Source organism: Bos indicus, chromosome 3, assembly GCF_029378745.1.
Source record: "Bos indicus isolate NIAB-ARS_2022 breed Sahiwal x Tharparkar chromosome 3, NIAB-ARS_B.indTharparkar_mat_pri_1.0, whole genome shotgun sequence".
Lineage (NCBI taxonomy): Eukaryota > Metazoa > Chordata > Mammalia > Artiodactyla > Bovidae > Bos > Bos indicus.
Genome location: NC_091762.1, coordinates 54,453,891 through 54,477,817, shown reverse-complemented (window position 1 = coordinate 54,477,817; position 23,927 = coordinate 54,453,891). Strand labels below are relative to the sequence as shown.

At 37.8% G+C, this 23,927-nt stretch overlaps 1 protein-coding gene across 1 annotated transcript; it reads right to left on the bottom strand.

Moving 5' to 3' along the window:
* Nucleotides 1–354: 354 nt before the first annotated feature.
* Nucleotides 355–19,686, bottom strand: LOC109557059 (guanylate-binding protein 6-like). The gene is made up of 10 exons (XM_019958394.2): nucleotides 19,497–19,686; nucleotides 17,549–17,676; nucleotides 16,790–16,899; nucleotides 16,413–16,609; nucleotides 8,537–8,782; nucleotides 7,538–7,818; nucleotides 6,473–6,685; nucleotides 2,711–2,813; nucleotides 2,188–2,381; nucleotides 355–1,185 (listed from the first exon to the last, which is right to left on the bottom strand). Exons 1-10 carry the CDS (start codon nucleotides 19,684–19,686, stop codon nucleotides 964–966), a joined length of 1,884 nt encoding a protein of 627 aa, XP_019813953.2. The 3' UTR covers nucleotides 355–963.
* Nucleotides 19,687–23,927: the final 4,241 nt, after the last annotated feature.

Below are 23,927 nucleotides of genomic sequence, written 5' to 3'. Positions count from 1 at the left end.
AGAAATATCAATAACCTCAGATATGTAGATGACACTACCTTGATGGCAGAAAGCAAAGAGGAACTAAAGAGCCTCTTGATGAAAGTGAAAAAAGAAAGTAAAAAAACTGGCTTAAAACTCAACATTCAAAAAATTGAGATCATGGCATCCAGTCCTATCACTTCATGCCAAATAGATGGGGAAACAATGGAAACAGTGACAGACTTTATTTTATTGGTCTCCAAAATCGTTGCAGATCATGACTGCTGCCATGAAATTAAGACGCTTCTTGGTAGAAAAGGTTGACAGACATAGACATCATATTAAAAAGCAGAGATATCACTTTGCTGATAAAGGTCTATATAGTCAAAGCTATGGTTTTTCCAGTAGTCATGTATTGTGAGAATCGTACCCTAGAGAAGGCTGAGCACTGAAGATTAACGTTTTTGAACTATGGTGCTGGAGAAGACTCTTGAGAGTCCCTTGGACAGCAAGATCAAATGAGTCAATCCTAAAGCAAATAAACTCTAAATATTCATTGGAAGGACTGATGCTGAAGCTGAAGCTCCAAAAGGAGGAGAATGGGGCACCAGATGATGAGACGGTTGGATGGCATCATTGACTCAATAGACATGAGTTTGAGCAAACTCTGGAAGATAGTGAAGGACAGGGAAGTCTGATGTGCTGCAATCCATGAGGTTGCAAAGAGTCAAACATGAGTGAGCAACTGAACAACAACAAAACCAACATTTAGTCTATCTTAAGTATGTTAGATATGCTGCGATTCATGGGGTCACAAAGAGTCAGACACGACTGAGCGACTGATCTGATCTGATCTGATCTGAAGTATGTCAGGCAGTAATTTCATCTAGTAGGCACTTTTTATGCTTAAAAGCTTTCAGAATAAAACTAAAAAACATGCATACCAAAATTAGGGCAGAGCATATATCCACATTCTGTGATATACTTAAGTAAAAGCTAATGCTATTTAAACAGTGAGCTCAAGCCCTTCAGACCCCAACCAATTACTTTAGCGGGAAGAGACAGAATTGCAGTTGCTTCAGTGGCAAGTCCATCCAGAGTCTTTGAAATCCAAGAAGCTTTATCCTTTTTACTCTTCTCAATTATGTTTCTTAGGTGTTTTATCTCTGCTTTCATTTCCTCAGCTTTTCTACTAAATCCTTCAGTAAGCAGATCATTTTGAGCCTGAAATAAAGGAAGGTGGGGAGAGGAAACTGCAAACTTTTGAAAAACACATTTTTTCAAGAGTCAGACTTTGTATTTAAGAACTTTGTTAAATTGTCTCTATCTGACACATATGATTATTCTCTCTTATTAGATTATCAAAGGATAATGTTTGTGGCAGAGAATATCTTCTGAGTTAGACCTGGACAGTGAGAGGAAGAACAGTTCCCAACCTTACTAATGTTTACACACCATTAGGGTTGTGCTTGGCTGCTAAAGTCAAGCATGAGGACAAATGCATTTATATGTTCCAGCCAAAACTCTGGGTTGGAAGAGAACTATTAGTCCACTTGCACAAATTATCAGTTTCATTTGGGATGGCATGGTCACTTATATTGTGGAAATACGGGAACTTATAAGCCAATCAAGAAATTGCACATAAACATGTCTAGATGGGAAAGGAACACACCTCCCACACAAGCTATGTAGTGATTCAGGCAAGCTATTCACACCTGGAGACAACTACAGCAAGTTTAGAAGACATAACCTCCCCACATTTTTATGTCTGAACATATCAGATAGTTTTAGGTCAACATAGATCCAAATTAGAGTCTTTGTGCTTGTAAGGTTCCTGATCATTGACAGTAATCTTAGCAAAGTACCAAGTTGCTGCTAATATTAAAAACATCTGGATGGAATTGTTGTTTGATAATCCATGAAATCCCCATGAGATCATCCTAGAATCACAACTACATAGCACCTAAAACCTTGGAGATGATATTTATATTCTTTAAGTACTTAGGGGGACCAAAGTCATCATAGCCTCTCCAGGGTCTCAGTGTGGAGCAAAATTCAAAGGTCTTTTGAAAAGCCAGGATTCAAAACTTTGATTAAAGCAAATGTGGTAATGCCAGTAGTGCTTTTTCTTTTTCTTTTTTTTATTTTGCTTTAACTTTTACCCATTCGCTCTTGATGTGTCAGCTCAGTGTCTGTCAGGAACTGGTGAGACCATGCCAGACTTACCTTCAGCGTGTGTTCCAGTAGCCTTTCCTTCTCTTTCTCAAAGTTTTCTCTTTCTCTCTCCAGCTTCTCTCTCAGCTGGGCTATGTTTTCCCTGAGACTTCTGTCTTGAGCTTCCATCTGCTGTTGCTGCTCGTATTGTTTCTGTATTAGCAATTCGCGTTCCCTCTCAGTTGCCTCCTTCCTGGCTTGCTTCTCTGCCCAACAAAGGTTTCAGAAAGAGAAGCAAGTAACAGATTAGACTCAAACTCTACTTTCTTGAGATTAGAAACCAAATCAACTTTGAAAAGAGAGTGGGAAATCTCAGAATTCACCTGGTGCCACACATCAGGAGCAGATTTGAGAATATGATGGGAAAGGTCTTGACCATCTGGCTGATATCCAACCACAACTCTGTTATTTTCAGATTTAGCAGTGTGTATTCCACAGAAGAAGTGGAAGCTCATTATTTTGGAAAGATCTTTATTTGATCTGTTAAAGGGCATTGAATGAACATCCCCACCCTGCTAAGATATGAGCCCCATACCTGCTATGGCCTTTGCTGCATCAGTGAGGGCTTTATCTGACTGCAGGATGGATATCTCGATTGCCACCTGAGACTGCAGGAAGTTCTGGAGGACCTCATTTGTCTAAGGAATTAAGAAGAACCAAAGCACTTTAGATTCCTACCAAGGAGACTTGTTCTGTATAAATGAGTCCTTCTGTGTCATTTTCACTTTCTGCTTAAAATGTTCCAGGAGCTTCTTACAAAGCATTCAAGCTTCTGAGTGTCACCAGAGACTCTGCATGTCTCCTTTCAGTCCCCCGCCCAGTGCTATTTTCTTTTATCTGCCCCAGGTATCAAGCAGTCAGAATTAATTGCAGTTGTACAAACTCACAATCTCATATATTTGCATGTTTACCTGGGGCTCTTCCCTTTGGATAACATCTCAACCTAAACAACATACACAAATATTTCAACTGATATTCCCCTTCTTTTGCAGGAAATTTTCCTAAACTATATGTCCAATGTGATTGTCAGATTGTAATTCATGCTGCTGTTGTCTCCTGCTACTTGCTAGTGTGTAATCTTAGGCAATTTATTTAAGCAGTTTGTGCTTCCTAGTTCACATATAGAAAATGTGGATAATAAAACTAGATGCTTCAGAACAACTTTAGGAGGATTAAGTTTAAATTTCCAGAGAAAAAGCTTAACATTATGCCTATAGGCAATAACAGTTTTATATATATTATTTGTATTATTATTATGTTTATTATCACTACCAGTGAAGCCCAAGATCACAGGTTCATAAATGTTATCTTTCCATATTTGAGGGTCTGTTTATTTGACATCTGTCCACTTTGATCAGCCTTGAGTATAAGGATTCTGACTTTGCATCATAAATACTCAGCATGTGGCACATTAAATATCATGTTATAGGATAAAGAAAATGAATGACTTCCATTCTCTCTCTGATGGATATCAGAAATTGATACTCATTTTGGGGGAATGGCCATTTCTTCTCGAGAATAAATAACATGTAATAATGGAGTAGCTTTCATAGTAAACAAAAGAGTCCAAAATGCAGTACTTAGGTGTAATCTCAAAAATGACAGAATGATATGAGTTTGTTTCCAAGGCAAACTATTCAATACCACAATAATACAAATCTGTGCCCCAAACAATAATGCCAAAGAAGCTGAAATTGAACAGTTCTATGAAGATCTACAAGACCGTCTAGAACTAACACCAAAAGAAGATATCCTTTTCATCATAGGGGACTGGAATGCAAAAGTGAGAAGGCAAGAGATATCTAGAGTAACAGGCAAATTTGGCCTTGGAATAGAAAATGAAACAGGACAAAGGCTAATAGAATTTTGTCAAGAGAATTCAAGGTTCATAGCAAACACCCTTTTTCAACAACACAAAAGAAGACTCTACACATGGAACAATACTACCAGATGGTCAATACTGAAATCAGATTGATTATATTCTTTGCAGCCAAAGATGGAAAAGCTCTGTACAGTCAGTAAAAACAAGACTGGGAGCTGACTGTGGCTCAGATCATGAACTCCTTATTGCAAAATTTAAACTTCAATTGAAGAACATAGGGAAAACCAATAGACCATTCAGGTATGACCTAAATCAAATCCCTCATGATTATAGTGGAAGTTATGAATAGATTCAAAGGATTATATCTGATAAAGTGCCTGAAGAACTATGGACAGAGGATCGTGACACTGTACAGTAGGTGGTGATCCAAACCGTCCCCAAGAAGAAGAAGTGCAAAGAGGCAAAATGGTTGTCTGAGGAAGCCTTACAAATAGCTGAGAAAAAAGAGAAATTAAGTCAAAGGCAAAGGAGAAAAGGAAAGATATATCCATCTAAATGCAGAGTTTCAGAGAACAGCAAGGAGAAATAAGAAAGCCTTTTTAAGTGAACAATGCAAAGAAATAGAGGAAAACAATAGAATGGGAAAGACTAAAGATTTCTTCAAGAAAATGAGAGATACCAAGGGAACATTTCATGCAAAGATAGGCACAAATAAGGACAGAAATGGTAAGGACCTAATAGAAGAAGATATTAAGAAGAGGTGACAAGAATACACAGAAGAACTATACAAAAAAGATCTTAATGAACCAGATAAACATGATGGTATGATCACTCACCTAGAGCCAGACATCCCTGGAGTGTGAGGTTAAGTGGATCTCAGGAAGCATCTCCACAAACAAAGCTAGTGGAAGTATTGGAATTCCAGCTGAGCTATTTCAAATCTGAAAAGGAGATGCTGTAAAAGTGCTGCACTCAATATCCCAGCTAATTTGGAAAACTCACCATGGCCACAGGACTGGAAAAGGTCAGTTTTCATTACAATTCCAAAGAAGAGAAATGCCAAAGAATGTTCAAAGTACCACACAATTGCACTCATTTCACATGCTAGCAAGGTCATGCTCAAAATCCTTCAAGTTAAGTTTCAACAGTATGCAAACCAAGAACTTTCAGGTTTTCAAGCTAGATTTAGAAAAGGCAGAGGAACCAGAGATCAAATTGCCGACATATGTTGGATTACAGAATAATCAAGAGAATTCTAGAAAAACATCTACTTCTCTTCATTGACTACACTAAAGCTTTTGACTATGTGGGTCACAACAAACTGTGGAAAATTCTTAAAGAGATGGGAATACCAGATACCTTACCTGCCTCCTGTGAAACCTGTATGCAGGTCAAGAAGCAACAGTTAGAACTGGACATGGAACAACAGACTGGTTCAAAATTGGGAAAGGAATACATCAAGACTGTATATTATCACCATGCTTATTTAACTTCTATGCATAGTACATCATGCAAAATACCTGGCTGGCTGAAAAACAAGCTGGAATCAAGATTTCAGGGAGAAATATCAATAACCTCAGATATGTAGATGGCACCATCCTTTTATGGCAGAATGTGAAGAAGAATTTTAAAAACCTCTTGATAAAGGTGAAAGAGGAAAGTGAAAAAGTTGGCTTAAAACTCAACCTTCAAAACACTAAGATCAGGGCATCCAGTCCCATCACTTCATGGCAAATAAGTGGGGAAACAATGGAAACAGTGACAGACTTTATTTTCTTGGTCTCCAAAATCACTGCAGATGGTGACTTCAGCCATGATTTAAAGGACACTTGCTCCTTGGAAGAAAAGCAATGACAAACCTACATAGCATATTAAAAACCAGAGACACTGCTGACAAAGGTCTGTATCATCAAAGCTATGGTTTTTCTAGTAGTCATATATGGATGTGAGAGTTGGACAATAAAAATATCTGAGCACCAAAGAATTGATGCCTTCAAACTACAGTTCTGGAGAAGACTTTTGAGAGTCCCTTGGACAGCAATCAAATCAAATCAGTCAATCCTAAGGGAAATCAACCCTAAATATGCACTGGAAGGACTGATGCTGAAGCCAAAGCTCCAATAATTTGGCTCCCTGATGTGAAGAGCCTACTCAGTAGAAAAGACCCTGATGCTGAGAACAATTGAAGGCAGGAGGAGAAGGGAATGACAGAGGATGAAATGGTTGGATGGCATCACCAACTCAATGGACAGGAATTTGAACAAACTCCCAGAGTTGATGAAAGACAGGGAAGCCTGATGTGCTACAGTCTACAGTGTCACAGATTCAGACATAACTGAGAGACTGCACAACAACAAGGCTCTGAGCTGTCATGATATCCCCATGCTCTCTCTCACATGGTGTTTTGCTCTCAGATTTTCAGGAGACCCCCTGGACTCTATTCTGTAGGCTCCCCATGCTCCCCTTGTTCCTCACCTTCACTCCTTTCCTGGGCACATGGCAATAGTCCTGTTGTAATCTTTCCATTGCTTTCCTGTAGAGTTTGTGCCCTCCAGGAACAGAGAAACTCCCTGCTGAAATACTTTCCTTTAGGGTCTTCGAAATTTGATCAAGTTTAGTCTGGCAGTATTTAGCAGATGCCTCTTCATTCTGTTGCAAAAAACCTTCCTTCTTATTCTTTATGATTTCCTACAGGGTAAATGTAGAGATGTCACCAGAAGCATGGAACAGAGGAGATAAATTTTCAAGAAATCTAATAGAAAGATTGGTCTAAGGTGATCCTCATGAGAAAACCATTCTAGTGGAGCAACACAAGCAATGTAGCCAAAATACAGAGATTTTCTCCCAACTCTGAAACCTCTGTAAGACTATACAGAAGTTTCTTAATCTCCCTGAAATTCAGTTTCTTCTTTTGTGAAATCCCACTTTTGAATTAACTCTTCCCTAGTGGTTCAAGTTGGTAAAGAATCTGCCTGCATGCAGAAGACCTGGGTTTGATCCCTGTGTTGGGAAGATCCCCTAGAGAAGGAAATGGCAACCCACTCCAGTACTCTTGCCTGGAGAAAACCATGGACAGAGGAGCAGGGCAGGTTAGAGTCCATGGGATTGCAAAGAGTTGGAGACAACTGTGCGACTTTCACTTTCTTTTTTATTACTAGTAACTCTAACATCCTGTGGTTCTATCTTCAACAAAAGCAATAAGACAAATAAAAAAGAAACTAAATATAAAGAACAATCTTTGTTGAGAGAGTCTGCCCAGGGAAATCAAGAGCAATCATCTCAGGACTGAGTTAGGAGAGTTTTGAAATAATGTCACAATTCACTAAAGGAGAAATGAATGCTTGACTGATCTGTTGGATCTTGAACAAATTCCCCAAGGTTCAAAGAAAAAGGATATATGGTCCTTTAGGATTCTCTGTCCCATGAGAATCTGGGCAACTTTATCCTGAATAGGAGATAAACTATAGGATGAATATATACAATTCCAGACGTCATTCCAGAAGGGCATGAATTTGAAAGGACAAATGCTAAACACAGTACCAGGAGCTTCTTCTGGAAGTCCTGATTTTCATCCTTGAAAGACTGATTCATGAATACTACAGTGGCTTCCCTCTCACAGGCTGTGTGCACCTCCAGTAGCTCCTGGAGCGTGTCTGTGGGGAGGTTCAGTCGCTGGGTCATCTGCTCACTGTAGTAGTCAGCTGCCTTCTGCATGGCTGCTGAATTCTCCAGGTGGGCCAGAGTTGTCACTGCATTCTCCAAACAAGGAATTCCTCCACTGTTGATGGCATCTACATAGGTCACAACCAGAGTCCCCAGACCTGAGTAAAATAAGAAACATGAAAACATATCAATTTTTCACTCAGTGAGATCCAAGGTTTTGAAATTACCGTTCTAAAACCACACACACACACACACACACAAACTCACACATCTCAACTTCTACTCTCATCACTTTCATTTTTACATTTACTGTTTCATTTATTTGAGCCATAACTTTAAGGAAATGTCAAATACCTACCTTCATCCAACATAATTGGAGGTGTCTCAGAAAAATTGTTTCATAATAGCACAAATTAAGAGAATAATACTGACTACACAGGTAAACAGATTAGTAGAATAATTTAAATAATATTTGTTCCTAACTCCTAACTTTTTGATGGATTTTTCAGGGAGTCAGAAACTAATGTTTATTTTGGACTGGTTTAAACTCACTTCTAAGTAGTCTCCTTAAGAAGAACACTTGTAGTATAAGACTTCCTCTGAGAAGTATTTGATCATTTATTGACTTTTGTCATCAATGGTGGGGATCTTTTTAAATGTAGGAACCCCAGGTATCAGTTACAAGTGATTTTAGAAAGGAATTTACTAATCCCATGATGACAGATAATTTCTGAAACACATACATACTTATCTCTGGAGTATGAAAATGTAGAATTACATACTTCTTTATAAAATGAAACTACTGAAGAACATATAAATGAATGTTTAATTTATATCAGGCCATAAAGAAATACGATTTTGGAAAAGTAGACTCACGCTTCCCAGTGACCTTCACCCCTTCCCTGAGGATCTTGGTTCTTGCATGGGTAAAGATATATGAACAGAAAGTATCCGATTGTTCCTTGAATTTAGGATCCAGTTGACTTTCTAAAACTTCATCAAGATGGGCTAGGAGTTCCCTATCATTTACTGGCCGGTCAAAGACAAAACACTTCCGTTTTGGGAAAAAATGCCTGATACACTCCCTGGGTAGGTTGGCCTTTTTAACATTGGGATGTGAACCTGAGGAAGAGAGAAAACAGAAATACAATAAGCACAGTATTCAAATAAGTCAGCTAGAAATTTTAATGACTGGGGATTTTTAATTTTTGGAGTCTTCTCTGCTCATAGAACTTCTTTAATGCACTCACCCAAATTTAACTTATATGAATGACATCTCTGGAGAGAAATTTTAGGAAATATTTGTCTCAGGTAAATGTATTTTGCATCCACAGAACCAAATATACTGCCCACTTTACATGTGTGCTCAGTCACTCAGTCATGTCTGACTCTGCGACTCCATGTACTCCTCTGACCATGGAACCCTCCAGGTAAGAATACTAGAGTGGGTTGCCAGTATTATATCCAGAGGATCTTCCTGACCCAGGGATTGAACCCATGTCTCCTGCACCTCTCCTGCATTGCAGGTGGATTCTTTACCCCTAAGCCACAGAGGAAGCCTGCCTGCTTTATTGGATATTTATCAAATTTAATGAATTTAATGAATGATCAAATGTCCAGTTCAGGTAGAGTCCAACCAATGTTGGAAGTAAACTGTAGGAACATAATGAAAAGGAGCTACAAAGATAGTGGAGTAACAGTTAAAATAGGACATAAAAACTTCATTGACAGATGCAGTCAAAATTCACACACTACAAATAAGATTAGCTATTTTTCAGTAGAAACTCTGAATACTAAACGTGACTTAAATGTAATTTGAAGAATTCATGACTACTCCATAAACACATTGGTTTTCCCCAATAGTCACCAACCTAAATGTAATTCATTAAAATAATTTATTAACCCAAAATAATTATAATGAATAAATCTGTTAGAATAAAAATAATGATATGATGAGGAAAGTAAAATGAAGGATCTGTTATAAGAAATCATAAAAAAGTATGTACGCAGGTCAGGAAGCAACAGTTGGTTCAACTGTTCAACCAGCAACACACTGGTTCAAAATTGGGAAAGGAGTACATCAAGGCTGCACATTGTCACCCTGCTTATTTAACGTCTATGCAGAGTACATCATGTGAAATGCCAGGCTAGATGAAGCACAAGCTGGAATCAGGATTGCTGGGAGAAATATCAATAACTTCAGATACAGATGACACCACCCTTATGGCAGAATGCGAAGAGGAACTAAAGAGCCTCTTGATGAAGGTGAAAGAGGAGAGTGAAAAAGCTAGCTTAAAATTCAACATTCAGAAAACTAAGATCATGGCATCCAGTCCTATCACTTCATGGCAAATAGATGGGGAAACAATGGAAACAGTGACAGACTATTTTCTTGGGCTCCAAACTACTGCAAATGGTGACTGCAGCCATGAAATTAAAAGATGCTTGCTCCTTAGAAGAAAAGCTATGCCAAACCTAGACTGCATATTAAAAAGCAGAGACATTACTTTACCAACAAAGGTCCATATAGTCAAAGCTATGGTCTTTCCAGTAGTCATGTACAGATATGAGAGCTGGATGATAAATAAGGCTGAGCACCAAAGAATTGATGGCTTCGAACTGTGGTGCTGGAGAAGACTCTTGAGAGTCACTTGGACAGCAATCAAATCAAATCAGTCAATCCTAAAGGAAATCAACTCTAAATAGTCACTGGAAGGACTGATGCTGAAGCTGAAGCTCCAATACTTTGGCCACATGATGCAAAGAGCCAACTCACTGGAAAAGACCCTGATGCTGGGAAAGACGGAAGTCAGGAGGAGAAGGGGATAACAGAGGATGAGATGGTTAGATTGAATCACCGACTCAATGGACATGAGTTTGAGCAAACTCCCAGAGATGGTGAAGGACAGAGAAGTCTGGCTTGCTGCAGTCTATATGGTCACAAAGAGTTGGATATGACTGAGGGACTGAACAACAAATAGACTGAAATTGAATCCTGGGTGTATTCAGGGTGTAAAGTCACTTTTTGTAGATTATACAACTATCCAATCTCTAGAAAGTTACATCTGTCTTTGAGTAGAGTAAGGGGAATCTGTTCTTCATTGTGATATTATGCCTTACATATGTGATACTATGCCTTACATTAACATTAACAGTTCATTGTTTTCATTGTCACAAAAAATGATAAGCATAATAAGGAACACAAGTGTCTTGTTTTTGAAGAGTTTTAACACATTGTATTTGGATGTTAAGGTACAGTTTACTTTAAGTGTAACTTAATTTTGAGTAATTTTTACTCTAATTCCTAGATAAGTATACTTAGATAATTCACTTAAGCCTCATTATTTTTTTAATAATTTTATGTGAAGCTCTAGCTTATCTATACTTTAAGAGAAGTACATTTATATCTGACTTTCACAACCATCTAGAATAGTTGAAAACATATAGTTCAAAATATTTTATACTTGCATCAAATTTTTCTTTTTTTTTAATCCAAGTATAGTTGATTTACAATATTATATTAAATTCAAGTGTAAAGCATACAGGTTCAGTATTTTTGAAGGTTATACTCTTTTAAAAGTTATCACAACATACTAGGTATAACCTGTGCTATACAATATAAACTTATTGCTTACCTATTTTATATGTAGTAGCTTGTATATCTGAAAATCGTACTTCCATCCTTCCCCTTTCTCTTTACCTCCCCCAGTAATTTTTTTTCTATATCTGTGAGTCTTATTCTGTTTTCCTGTATACATGAAGGAATTTTAAGATAACAGAAATAAATGAAAAGATACATTGTGCTCTTGGATTGAAAAACATAATATTGTGAAAATAGCCATACTAGCCAAAACAATCTACAGATTTACTGCAATTCCTATTAAAATACCCAGGACATTTTTTCACAGGACTGAAACAAATAACCCTAAAATTCAAATGGAATCACAAGTGATCTTAAATTGCTAAAGCAACTTTGAGAAAGAAGAGCAAGTCTGAGGTATGACCCTCCCAGACTTCAGACTATATACAAAGATACAGTCATCAAAACAGCATGGTAGCAGCACAAAACAGACACACAGATCAAGGGAATAGAAGGAATAAACTCATGCACCTACAGTTAACTAATGTACAAAGGAGGTGAGATTATGCACTGGAAAAAGTCTTTTCAATAAGCCGTTGTGGGAAACTGGACAGCTACATATAAAACAAGGACATTAGTCCATTTCCTCACACCATATATAAAAAGAAACTCAAAATGAATTAAAGATGTAAAAGTAATAACTAAAGCATAAAACTCCTAGAAAAAAGCATAGGCAAAACACTCTTTGATGTAAATAGTAGCTATATTATTTTTGAATCACTCTTCTATCCTATCAAAAGTGAGCAGAGGACCTACATAGACATTTTTCCAAACTAGATATACAGAGCCAACAGGTACAGGGAAAGATGCTCAACAATGATAACTATTAGAGAGCTACAAATCAAAAACAGTCTACATATATTAATAATAAATACTGATGAGGATGTAAAGAAAAAGGAATACTCGAACACTCTTGTTTTTGTTCTGTCCCGAAGTCATGTCTGACTCTTTATGATCCTATGGACTGCAGCATGCCAGGCTTCCCTGTCCTTCACTATCTCCCAGAGTTTACTCAAACTCATGACCATTGAGTCGGTGATCCCAACCAACCATCTTATCTTCTGTCACACCCTTCTCCTCCTGCCCTTAATCTTTCCCAGCATCAGGATCTTTTCCAGTGAGTCAGCTTTTCACATCAGTGGCCAAAATATTGGAGCTTCAGCTTCAGCTTTCAGTCTTTCCAGTGAATATTTAGGCTTAGTTTCCTTTAAGATTGACTCATTTGGTTACCTGGCAGTCCAGGGTACTCTCAAGAGTCTTCTCCAACACCACAGTTCAAAAGCCATCAATTCTTTGGTGCACAGCCTTCTTTATGGTTCAACTTTCACATCCATACATGACTACTGGAAAAACCGTAGCTTTGACAATATGGACCTTTGCTGGCAAAGTGATATCTCTGCTTTTTAGTACACTGTCTAGACTTGACATAGCTTTCCTTCTGAGGAGCAAGCATCTTTTAATTTCATGGCTGCAGTCACTATCAACAGTAATTTTGGAGCCCAAGAAAATAAAATCTGTCACTGCTTCCACTTTCCCCCCTTCTATTTGCCATAAAGTGATGGGACTGGATTCCATGATCTTAATTCATTGAATGTTGAGTTTTAAGCCAGCTTTTTTCACTCTCTTTTCTCACGCTTATCAAGAGGTTCTTTAGTTTCTCTTTACTTTCTGCCATTAGAGTGGTATTATTTGCGTATCTGAAGTTGTTGACTTTTCTCCCAGCAATATTGATGCCAGCTTGTGATTCATCCAGCCTGGCATTTCGCATGATGTACTCTGCATAGAAGTTAAATAAGCAAGGTAGTAATACACAGCCTTGATGTACTCCTTTCCCAATTTGGAACCAGCCTGTTGTTCCATGTCTGGTTTGAACTGTTGCTTCTTGACCTGTATACAGGTTTCTCAGGAGAGAGGTAAGGTATTCCTGAATCTAAGAATTTTCCAGTTTGTTGTGATCCACACAATCAAAGGCTTTAGCATAGTCAGTGAAGCAGACGTAGATGTTTTTCTGGAATTCCCTTGCTTTTTGTATGATCCAGCAAATGTTGGCAATTTAATCTCTGGTTCCTCTGCCTTTTCTAAATCCAGCTTGTACATCTGGAATTTCTCTGTTTATATACTGCTGAAGCCTAACTTGAAGGATTTTGCAAATTATCTTGCTAGCATGTGAAGTGAACACAATTTTGTGGTAGTTTGAACATTCTTTGGTATTGTCCTTCTTTGGGGTTGGATGAAAACACTTTCTCCAGTCCTGTGTTCCTTGCTGAGTTTTCCAAATTTGAGTTTTCCAAATTTGATATATTGAGTGCAGCACTTTAACAGCATCATCTTCTAGGATTTTAAGTTGCTCAGCTGAATTCTATCATCTCCACTAGCTTTGTTTCTATCAATGCTTCCTAAAGCCCACTACCTCTCCTGGTTACTCAACTAGTAAAGAAACCACCTGAAGTGCAGGAGACCTGGATTCAATCCCTGAGTTGGGAAGATCTGCTGGAGAAGAAAATGGCAACTCACTCCAGTATTCCTGCCTGGAGAATACCATGGACAGAGAAGCCGGGAATATAGTTCATGGGGTTGCAAAGAGTTAGACATGACTGAGTGACTAACACTTTCACTTTCAAAGCCCACTTGACTTCACATTCCAGGATGTCTGGCTCTAGGTGAGTGATCATACCATCGTGGTTATCCGGGTCATTAAAACCCTTTTTGTGTCTGGTTTTTCTGTGTACTCTTGCCACATCTTCTTAATATCTTCTGCTTCTGTTCGGTCCTTACCATTTCTGTCCTTTAGAGTGCCCATCCTTGCATGAAAGTTTCCCCTGATATCTCCAGTTTTCTTGATGAGATCTCTAGTCTTTCCCACTCTATTGTTTTTCTCTATTTTTTTTTTCTTTTACAGTGTTCACTGAAGAAGATTTTTTTCTCTCTTCTTGCTTTTCTTTGGAACTCTACATTCACTTGGGTATATCTTTCCCCTTCTCCTTTGCCTTCCACTTCTCTTTTCTCAGCTATTTATAAAGCCTCCTCAGACAACCATTTTGCCTTCTTGATTTCATTTTCTTTGGGATGGTTTTGGTCACTGTCTTCTATATAATGTTACTAACCTCTGTCCATAGTTCTTTGTGCACTCTGTCTACAAGATCAGATTCCTTGAATCTACTCACCACTTCCACTGTATAATCATAAGGGATTTGATTTAGGCCATACCTGAGCGGCCTCGTAGTTTTTTGTGTGCTGTGTTTAGTCAGTCAGTCGTGTCTGACTCTTTGTGACTCCTCTGTCCATGGGGATTCTCCAGCCAAGAATACTAGAGTGGGTTGCCAATTCCCTTCTCCAGGGGTCTTCCCAACCCAGGGATCAAACCCAGGTCTTCTGCATTGCAGGCAGATTCTTTACCAGCTGAGCTCACAGGGAACCCTGAATTTTTTCTACTTTCTTCAATTTAAGCCTGAATTTTGCAATAAGGAGTTCATGATCTGAGCCACAGTCAGCTCCAAGTTTTGTTTTTGCTGACTGTATAGAGCTTCTCCATTTTTGGCTGCAAAGAATAAAATCAATTTGATTTTGATATTAACCATCTGGTGATGTCCACATGTAGAGTTGTCTCTTATGTTGTTGGAAGAGGGTGTTTGCTATGACAAGTGTGTTCTGTTGACAAAACTCTGTTAGCCTTTGCTCTACTTCATTTTGTACTCCAAGGACAAACTTGCTTCTTACTCCAGGTATCTCTTGACTTCCTACTTTTGCATTCCAGTCCCCTATGATGAAAAGGACATTTTTTTGATTGTTAGTTCTAGAAGGTCTCATAGGTCTTCATAGAACTGTTCAACTTTAGCTTCTTCAGCATTAGTGGTTAGGGCATAGATTTGAATTAGTGTGATGTTGAATCATTTGTCTTGGAAACAAGCCAAGATCATTCTGTCATTTTTGAGATTCCACCCAAGTACTGCATTATGGACTTTTTTGTTGACTGTGAGGGCTATTCCATTTCTTCTAAGGGATTCTTGCCAACTGTAGTAGATATAAAGGTCATCTGAATTAAATTCACCCATTCCCATCAATTTTAGTTTACTGATTCCTAAAATGTCAATGTTCATTCTTGCCATCTTCTGCTTGACCATGTGCAATTTACCTTGACTCTTGGACCTAACATTCCAGTTCCTATTTGACTTTGTTCTTAGTAGCATCAGACTTTACTTTCACCAACAGACACATCTACAACTGACCATCTTTTCTGCTTTGGCCCAGCCTCTTCATTCTTTCTGGAACTATTTCTATGCTCATCTCCAGTAGCGTGTTGGAAACCTTCTCACCTGGAGGGATCATCTTCTGGTGTCACATCTTTTTGCCTTTTCATATTGTTCATGGCATTCTTGAGGCAACACTGGAGTGGTTTGCCATTCCTTCCGCCAGTGAACCAGGTTTTATCAGAACTTTCTACTATGACTCATCCATTTGGGTGGCCCTGCATGGCATGACTCATAGCTTCATTGAGTTATGCAAGCCCCTTCACCATGACATGGCTGTGATCCATGAAGGGATAAACACTCTTGTAGGAATATAAATTGGTACAGCCACCATGGAAAACAATGTGGAAGTTTTCAAAAACTAAAAAATGAACTTCCATATAATTCAATAATGCCATGCCTGGATATAAAGCGTGGGGGGAAAAAACCCACTAATTTGAAAGGGTACATTCCCTCTAATGTTCATAGCAGCACTATGAAACAATAGCCAAAATGCTGAAGCAATCTATGGAATAATACTTGGCCATTATAGAGAACAAAATTCTTTGCAGGAACATGGATAGACCTAGAGAATATTATGCTAGTGAAATAAGTCAGACAAAGAAAGACAAATGCTATAAGATATCACTTAAAAAGCAAATACACATAGTTCTGAATAATTTCATTTGACTTAAACCCTATTCTTCAGTGAACAAAACTCTAGTTGCTAGAACTTATCAAGGAGTAACAACCTATTTCCCAGGCACCATTTCTATGAGTCTTGACCTATAGTTTCAAATACAGATGCTATCACAGAGATGATGGGCAGTGTTTCATAGCTTTGACCCTCTTTAGGACCATCCACACCCAAGCCATTTTCTGATACCTTTAATCAGCTTCAAGGCGTTCTCCAGGTACTCATCTTCTGTGATAGGGTCATCATTTAATTTAAGCTCCAGGGTGAAATCCCGTACAGTCCAGATAAAGTCTGGAAAAAAACTCGCGAACTCTACGGAATCTCTTACTCCATCCATTTTTGGAGAGGACTTGGCCCTGATGAGTTCTGTGAGCTCTGTCACATAACTAGCACTTGGTTAAGAAAAATAATACATATGAAGAATTCCCACATTTTTCTTATAAAAAATTATAAGCTCTCTCTTTTGACCTGGGTCCCCTCTCCTACAACAAAGTCAATTCAACCACAGGGAAGGGGAATCTGGTTTGGTCTCCATTCTCATCAATTTTTCAGTAAAACCAGGATACTGCAATTTCTCCAAGGCATCATTGTTGATGGTGTTCATGCTGTTGTAGACGAAAGTGCTGCTCAAAAGCACAGCCAGGGCAAAGATCCATGAGTCGTTCTTAGAGTCACCCTGGAAAACATATGAAAGCAAGCACTTAGCCATCTTCTCTTCAAAAACTGATTCAGTTATTTGTTTAATATCTTTTATTTGTTATTTCAGATAATTAATATAATGTTGTAGAAAGAAAAAACCTTGAAAACAGAATTAAAGGAACGACTTAACTTGGGCAATTATACTGACATTTTTTGTGATCTCTGTTCCCCATCAATAAAAATTCAGATAATATATTCCTCCAAGTGTCCCTTTTTTTCTGAATGGGATGAAATAAGATAATATAGGTTAAAAAAAGAAAAGTAGAATACCTCTTAATCAATTCATTTTTCAATAATACGTGACACCACATGCTCATTTAACAAAAAAGTAAACCACAAAATGTACACTTTGCTGGTCACAACTGAATGCTCAGAATAGATGCAGTTAAAATAAATATTTATGAAAACTGTTACTAAATGTTACACATTTTTCTTAGACATAGGGAGCAAATATAAATGATAATAGATATATTATCTCATGGTATTTACAAATATTTAAAAACAAATACAACAAAGATAATAATATATTCAAATATCTTACATATTAGTAGTGAATCAAAGCAGTAAAACCAATAGCCATTATAGTAAAAATAATGGATCTGTCACACGGAATAAATCTGTCTTACCTTTTCCACATCCCCCAGGCCCTCAGTGTCCAGAAGGACCAGGATATGCTCTGATTTGGAAGGGTGAGGCACACACCACATCCAGATGCCCTTGGTTTTAGACTGCACTGTGGAGCCCAGAGGGAAACCTGCAAAGGGAGGGAAGAAAGCAACATTCAGTGACAGCAGATTGTCCAAACAGCCAAGCATCTACAAAGTCCAAATTGTTAGAATATGGGTATCCCAGTACACAAGATGGTACTTTCTCTGTTTCAATAATGTTCTAATTTTTATGTCTTCTATTCCTAGAAAGAAGGAATATTAATAGTGAGAATGATGCCAAGCAATGGCTCAAGATGGAGACAAACAGATATCCATGAATCAGACAAAACATAGGTCCCTGATAACTGTAACAAGAATACTTTGAAAGAAAGATGAGACTCAAAGCCCAAGAGAATTGAATTGATGAAAGACATAGGAAGGGGAAAAGTGGAAAAAGGAAACTAAGATAATATTTTTGCCACAAAAAAAAAACTTTTTTAATAAGGGACAGGGATGCTAGCCATAATATCATGTGAAATCCAGTAAGGATTTTTTAAGACAGATATTCAAACATTTTCTCATGTTGATGGTAATAGTCCATAGAAAAATAAAATGTGTTTTTGAGACAGAGGAGACACAAAAGCAGGAAATAGTGCTTGAGGAGGTCTGAGAAGGTAGGATTTTTGACCATTCAGTTCAGTTCAGTCGCTCAGTCGTGCTTGACTCTTTGCAACCCCCTGAACCACAGCGCGCCAGGCCTCCCTGTCCATCACCAGCTCCCAGAGTCCGCCCAAACCCACATCCATCAAGTCAATGATGCCATCCAACCATCTCATCCTCCGTTGTCCCCTTCTCCTCCTGCCCTCAACCTTTCCCAACATCAGAGTATTTTCCAGTGAGTCAGCTCTTCGTATCAGATGGCCAAAGTATTGGAGTTTCAGCCTCAACATGAGTCCTTCCAATGAACACCCAGAACTGATCTCCTTTAGGATGGACTGGGTAGATCTCCTTGCAGTCCAAGGGACTCTCAAGAGTCTCTTCTCCAACACCACAGTTCAAAAGCATCAATTCTTTGGTGCTCAGCTTTCTTTATAGTCCAACTCTCACATCCATACATGAATACTGGAAAAACCATAGCCTTGACTAGATGGACCTTTGTTGAAAAAATAATGTCTCTGGTTTTCAATATGCTGTCTAGGTTGGTCATAACTTTCCTTCCAAGGAGTAAGCATCTTTTAATTTCATGGCTGCAATCACCATCTGAAGTGATTTTGGAGCCCAGAAAAATAAAGTCAGCCACGTTTCCACGGTTTCCCCATTATCTGCCATGAAGTGATGGGACCAGATGCCATGATCTTCGTTTTCTGAATGTTGAGCTTTAAGCCAACTTTTTCACTCTCCTCTTTCACTTTCATCAAGAAGCTCTTTAGTTCTTCTTCACTTTCTGCCATAAGGGTGGTGTCATCTGCATATCTGAGGTTATTGATATTTCTCCCTGCAATCTTGATTCCAGCTTGTGCTTCATCCAGCTCAGCGTTTCTCATGATGTACTCTGCATATAAGTTAAATAAGCAGGGTGACAATATACAGCCTTGACGTACTCCTTTTCCTATTTGGAACTAGTCTGTTGTTTCATGTCCAGTTCTAACTATTGCTTCCTGACCTGCATACAGGTTTCTCAAGAGGCAGGTCAGGTGGTCTGGTATGCCCATCTCTTTCATAAGAGAGATTTTCCTTAACATGAATAAAGCAAAGAATATGACAACAAGTTATAGTAAGGTACTGATTTAGTGGTGAGAATTATAGCTGGAAGTTTGGTTTATTGAGAGGAATTTGGTTCTCCCTGCACATGATCAGGTAAGAAAATTAAGAAGCTGGGATGTACCTGGATTCAAGTAACTGGCTCTTAATGTAGTACAACACTCACCATGGTTCTGTCCTGCAAGACGGTTCATCAAGTAGGATTTGCCGGTACGATACAGTCCTACAATGGCCACCACCACCACTGGCTGAGAAATGTTCTCAAGAATCTGTAGAGCTTTCTGATTCACTGAAAGCTGTGCATTTTTGTTTTCTACCAGACAGATGGGATCCATCATGTTGGGTCCAGATGCCATGGTAACTTGACAACCTAGGAGAGATTCCTAGTAGAAATAAGATTACAAAGTTATTCTGTGACTCTGAGGTATCCAAAGTACTTATTATTTAGGAGTGGGTGAAACTACTGTGCTTTCTGTGAGACAAAATGTAACCTAAATTAGCATATTACAGAGGGTTCTTCCATCATTTCCCCAAATCTCTGATGATGTTGGTAATGAAACAAAGTATTATCACTCTCCATATTTTCACTACTATAATAATAAAGATACACATAATTGTCACCATGCATTGAGGGCCCACAATATCCCAGGCCCTATGACACATACCTTATATACCCAGCTACATTGATACTATAAGTATCAGCCTACAAGTTACAAAATATTATCTCCACTTTGAAAATGAGATACATGTGTCTCACAAAGCCTAATGTAGTAAGTCATAGATCCTGGAGTGAAAACTTAAGACAATTGAACAAAATGAAGACTAACAAACTCTAGGCTCTTGTTTCCCAAAAGAGACATCATAAACAAAAAAGTCACCTAGAACAACCATGTAATTATTCTGTTAAATAGTCAAAGGTTTAAAGCAACCAAACAAGTACCTGAATTTAAAAAGCCCTGTTAAAATGGTAGGAAAATATGTGGTATTTTCTCTTGTCCTTGGTCCACACAGTACTCAATGAGGTGTAATCTTTGTCTGAGGGAGGTAGTAATCCATTTACAACTTTTATCCAGAAAGAAGAGAACAGAATTTATTTATAGTATTCTAACCTATCTGAGAGTTACCAATCCTAGTCTCTGTACTACTTCACATGGATCTCGGCCAAAGGTTGGGAAGGAATATGTAGTAGCATAACTTAATTATCAGTTGTAAAGAAACAGTAGAAAATGCAGAGAGACAAAAGCCTGGGGCCAGAGATTAACAATAAGGACATCAAAGAGACCATCTAAGGAAGCATTCCAGTTTCCAATTTCCTTCTTCAAATTAAATGGAGCAGAGCAGACTATTAACAATCTTATAATCTATTATGAGCTTCCTAAAGGACTGGTGTCTCCTTCTACTAATTTGGATCTCAGGTAGAGAGCAGCAGAGAGAATTGATTGAGAAAGTTGAAGAAAGGCTAACCTACAGACCTTTGTGACCAGACAATATTTGTATGCGGCATTGTGATTTATAATAAGAAATATTTATTTGGCCTTTATCCCTGTTCCTGACAGGTAGCTCCTAAATCCCTTGCAATTTCCCAAGTGACGGGAGTGGTGGATGCATCTTTGTTATATCGTTTGGTTTTCCCCCAGTACCTGAAATAGCTATAAAGGGATAAAGAGGAAAGAAGAGTTTTGTTATTCATCAAAAGCTTCTTTCAACCACAACAGTTTATATTAATGAAATGATTGTCGAAATCCCCTAGATAATCACAGAAAGGAGGCTGGTTGCCAGCGGAGCTGCCCTTCTTATTGGAAAGTTAAAACTTTCAGCTTTATCCCCCAACCTCTGGGGAGCAGGGAAGGACTGAAGGTTTAATCACCAGTTACCAATGACTTAATCATTCCTATTTTGTAAAGCCTTCATAAAACATTTTAACTAAAGAAGCTAGGGGAACTTCAGTTTTGGTGAAGATGGTTAGGTGTCAAAGGGTGGCATGTCTAGAAGGGGCACAGAAGCTCCATACTTTTTAAATACCTGGCCCTATGAATCTCTTCTATCTTGTTGTTTCAGGGATTGTATCCTTTTTTAGTAGATCAATAAGATAGCAAGCGAACAGTTTTCTCTGTGTTCTGTAGAGCACTCTAGCAAATTATTGATTCTGAAGAGGAGACATTTGAGCCTCCAGTCTGTAGCTGGTTAGTCAGAAGTACAGGTGACAATCTAGACTTGCAATTGACAGATGAAGCAAGGGAAGTCCTGAGGGACTGGGCCCTTAACCTCTAGGTTATAGAGTAACTCTTGACAGTTACTATCAGAACTGCTTAGTGTGAAGAAAATGCTATGGTGACCAGAAGTAAAGTGTAAAGAACAGATTGTTGAGAGGAGAAATAGAATATTTCCTTTTCAGAATGGAGACAAACAGCAGAACATCTAAAGATCCAAAAAGACACTTTAAAAATTAACACACTTAAAGCAGCACATCCATGAAAGAATTGAAAAAGCCATACACAGGTCCAAGGAATATGGATGCCCAGAAATGACCTAAAATGACTAAAATTTTTCCTTAGATAATTCCCAAGTCTCAAAACCAAGGGCAAGTTCAGTAAAAGACTTCCTTGGCACAAGCCAGAATTAATACAATGGGAAAGTTGGATAGTTTTATAAATGCCCAATTTTCAATAACAACAAAAATCATAAGGCATACAAAGAAATAGGAAATCATGGCCTATCAAAGGAATGAAATAAATGGCAAAAAACATCCCTGGAGAAACTTATACACTAGATGTTCTAGGCAAAGACTTTAAAATTATTTTCTAATTACCCTAAAAATTAAGGGAAAAAACTAAAGAAAATCAAATAAGCAATATGTGAGCAAAATCAGTAGAGCAACAAAAATAGAAATTATAAAAAGTAACTAAACAAAAATTCTGAGGCCAGAAAATAACTGAATTTAGAAATTTTCTAGAGAGAATCAGCCTTCAGCAGGCAGAAGAAAGAATCAACAAACTTGAAGATAAAACATTTGAAATTATCAAGATTCAGGAACAGAAGGAAGAAATAATTTTTAAGAGACTTGTGGGGTACCAATATTTACATTATGGAAGTCAGTGAAGAAGAAGGCAAGAGGAAAGGCAAAGAGATTATTTGAGAAAACAAAGGCAGGAAAAAAAAAAATGTCAGTGTGATGAAAGCCATGAGTCTACAAATCTCAACTCAAAAAACCATAAATCCATTGAGACTCAAGCTGAGACATAGTCAACTGTCAAAAGGCAAAAAGAGAATCTTGAAACCAAGAAAGAAGCTACACATCACATCTAATAGGACAATCAACCAACTTTCTCAGCAAAAACCTTGGAGGCCAGAAGGCAGTGGAATGATACATTTAAAGTATTGAAAGTTGAGGGGGGGGAAAGTCCTTGTCAGATAAGAATTCTAATACAATTCTCCTTCAAAAACGAGGTAGAAATTAAGGCATTTCCAGAAAACAAAAGCTGAGAGCTTCGTTACTATTGGACCTGCTTTACAAGAAATTATAATGTGAGTCCTGCAGGTTTAAATAAAAAATATTAGACAGTAACTGGAATGCATATGAAGATATAAAGATGTCTGGCAAAGGATTATAAGTAAACATAAAAACTGGTATTATTGTAATTTTGGGTTATAACTCCACCTTTTATTTTCTACAGTATTTAGAAAACAAATACATAAAAATTATAAATCTATGTTAATGAATGGACAATATTTATTTTTTTTAATTTTATTTTATTTTTAAACTTTACATAATTGTATTAGTTTTGCCAAATATCAAAATGAATCCGCCACAGGTATACATGTGTTCCCCATCCTGAACCCTCCGCCCTCCTCCCTCCCCATACCATCCCTCTGGGTCATCCCAGTGCACCAGCCCCAAGCATCCAGTATCGTGCATCGAACCTGGACTGGCAACTCGTTTCTTACATGATATTTTACATGTTTCAATGTCATTCTCCCAAATCTTCCCACCCTCTCCCTTTCCCACAGAGTCCATAAGACTGTTCTATACATCAGTGTCTCTTTTGCTGTCTCGTACACCGGGTTATTGTTACCACCTTTCTAAATTCCATATATATGCGTTAGTATACTGTATTGATGTTTTTCCTTCTGGCTTACTTCACTCTGTATAATAGACAATATTTAAAGATGTAATTTTATTTTATCAAGAACATAAAGTGGCAGGGGAGACAGAGAAATAATTTAGTAGGATTTTTGTATGAATTTGAAGTCAAGTTTTTATCCATTTAAAATTGATTTTATAACATAAAAGTATGATATGTAATTCCATGGCTATCACAAAGAAAATATCTTTAGAATATATGCAAAAGGAAGGTGAAGGGAATCAAACTATGTCTACATATGTCTACTACAAAAAGAACTAACCATAAAAGAAGGCATAAATAAAACAAATGAAGGACAAAAAAGTGAAAAAGAAATAACAAAATAGTAATGAAAAGTTCTATCTTATGAATAATTTCTTTAAATGCAAATTGATTAATCGCTTCCCTGTCAACTGTAAATGCATTAATTCTCCAATCAAACCAGTAGATTGGCAGAATGGATTAAATTTTAGAAG

Excerpts from the sequence above, each read along its gene's own strand:
- LOC109557059 (XM_019958394.2), bottom strand. The coding sequence starts at position 19,686 with ATGGCATCTGGACCCAACATGATGGATCCCATCTGTCTGGTAGAAAAC. Across the intron at positions 8,783-16,412 it reads CGCCTTGAAGCTGATTAAAG|GTTCACATCCCAATGTTAAA; the intron begins GTATCAGAAAAT and ends TCTCTTCCTCAG. Across the intron at positions 2,814-6,472 it reads TGCCCAGGAAAGGAGTGAAG|ACAAATGAGGTCCTCCAGAA; the intron begins GTGAGGAACAAG and ends TTAATTCCTTAG.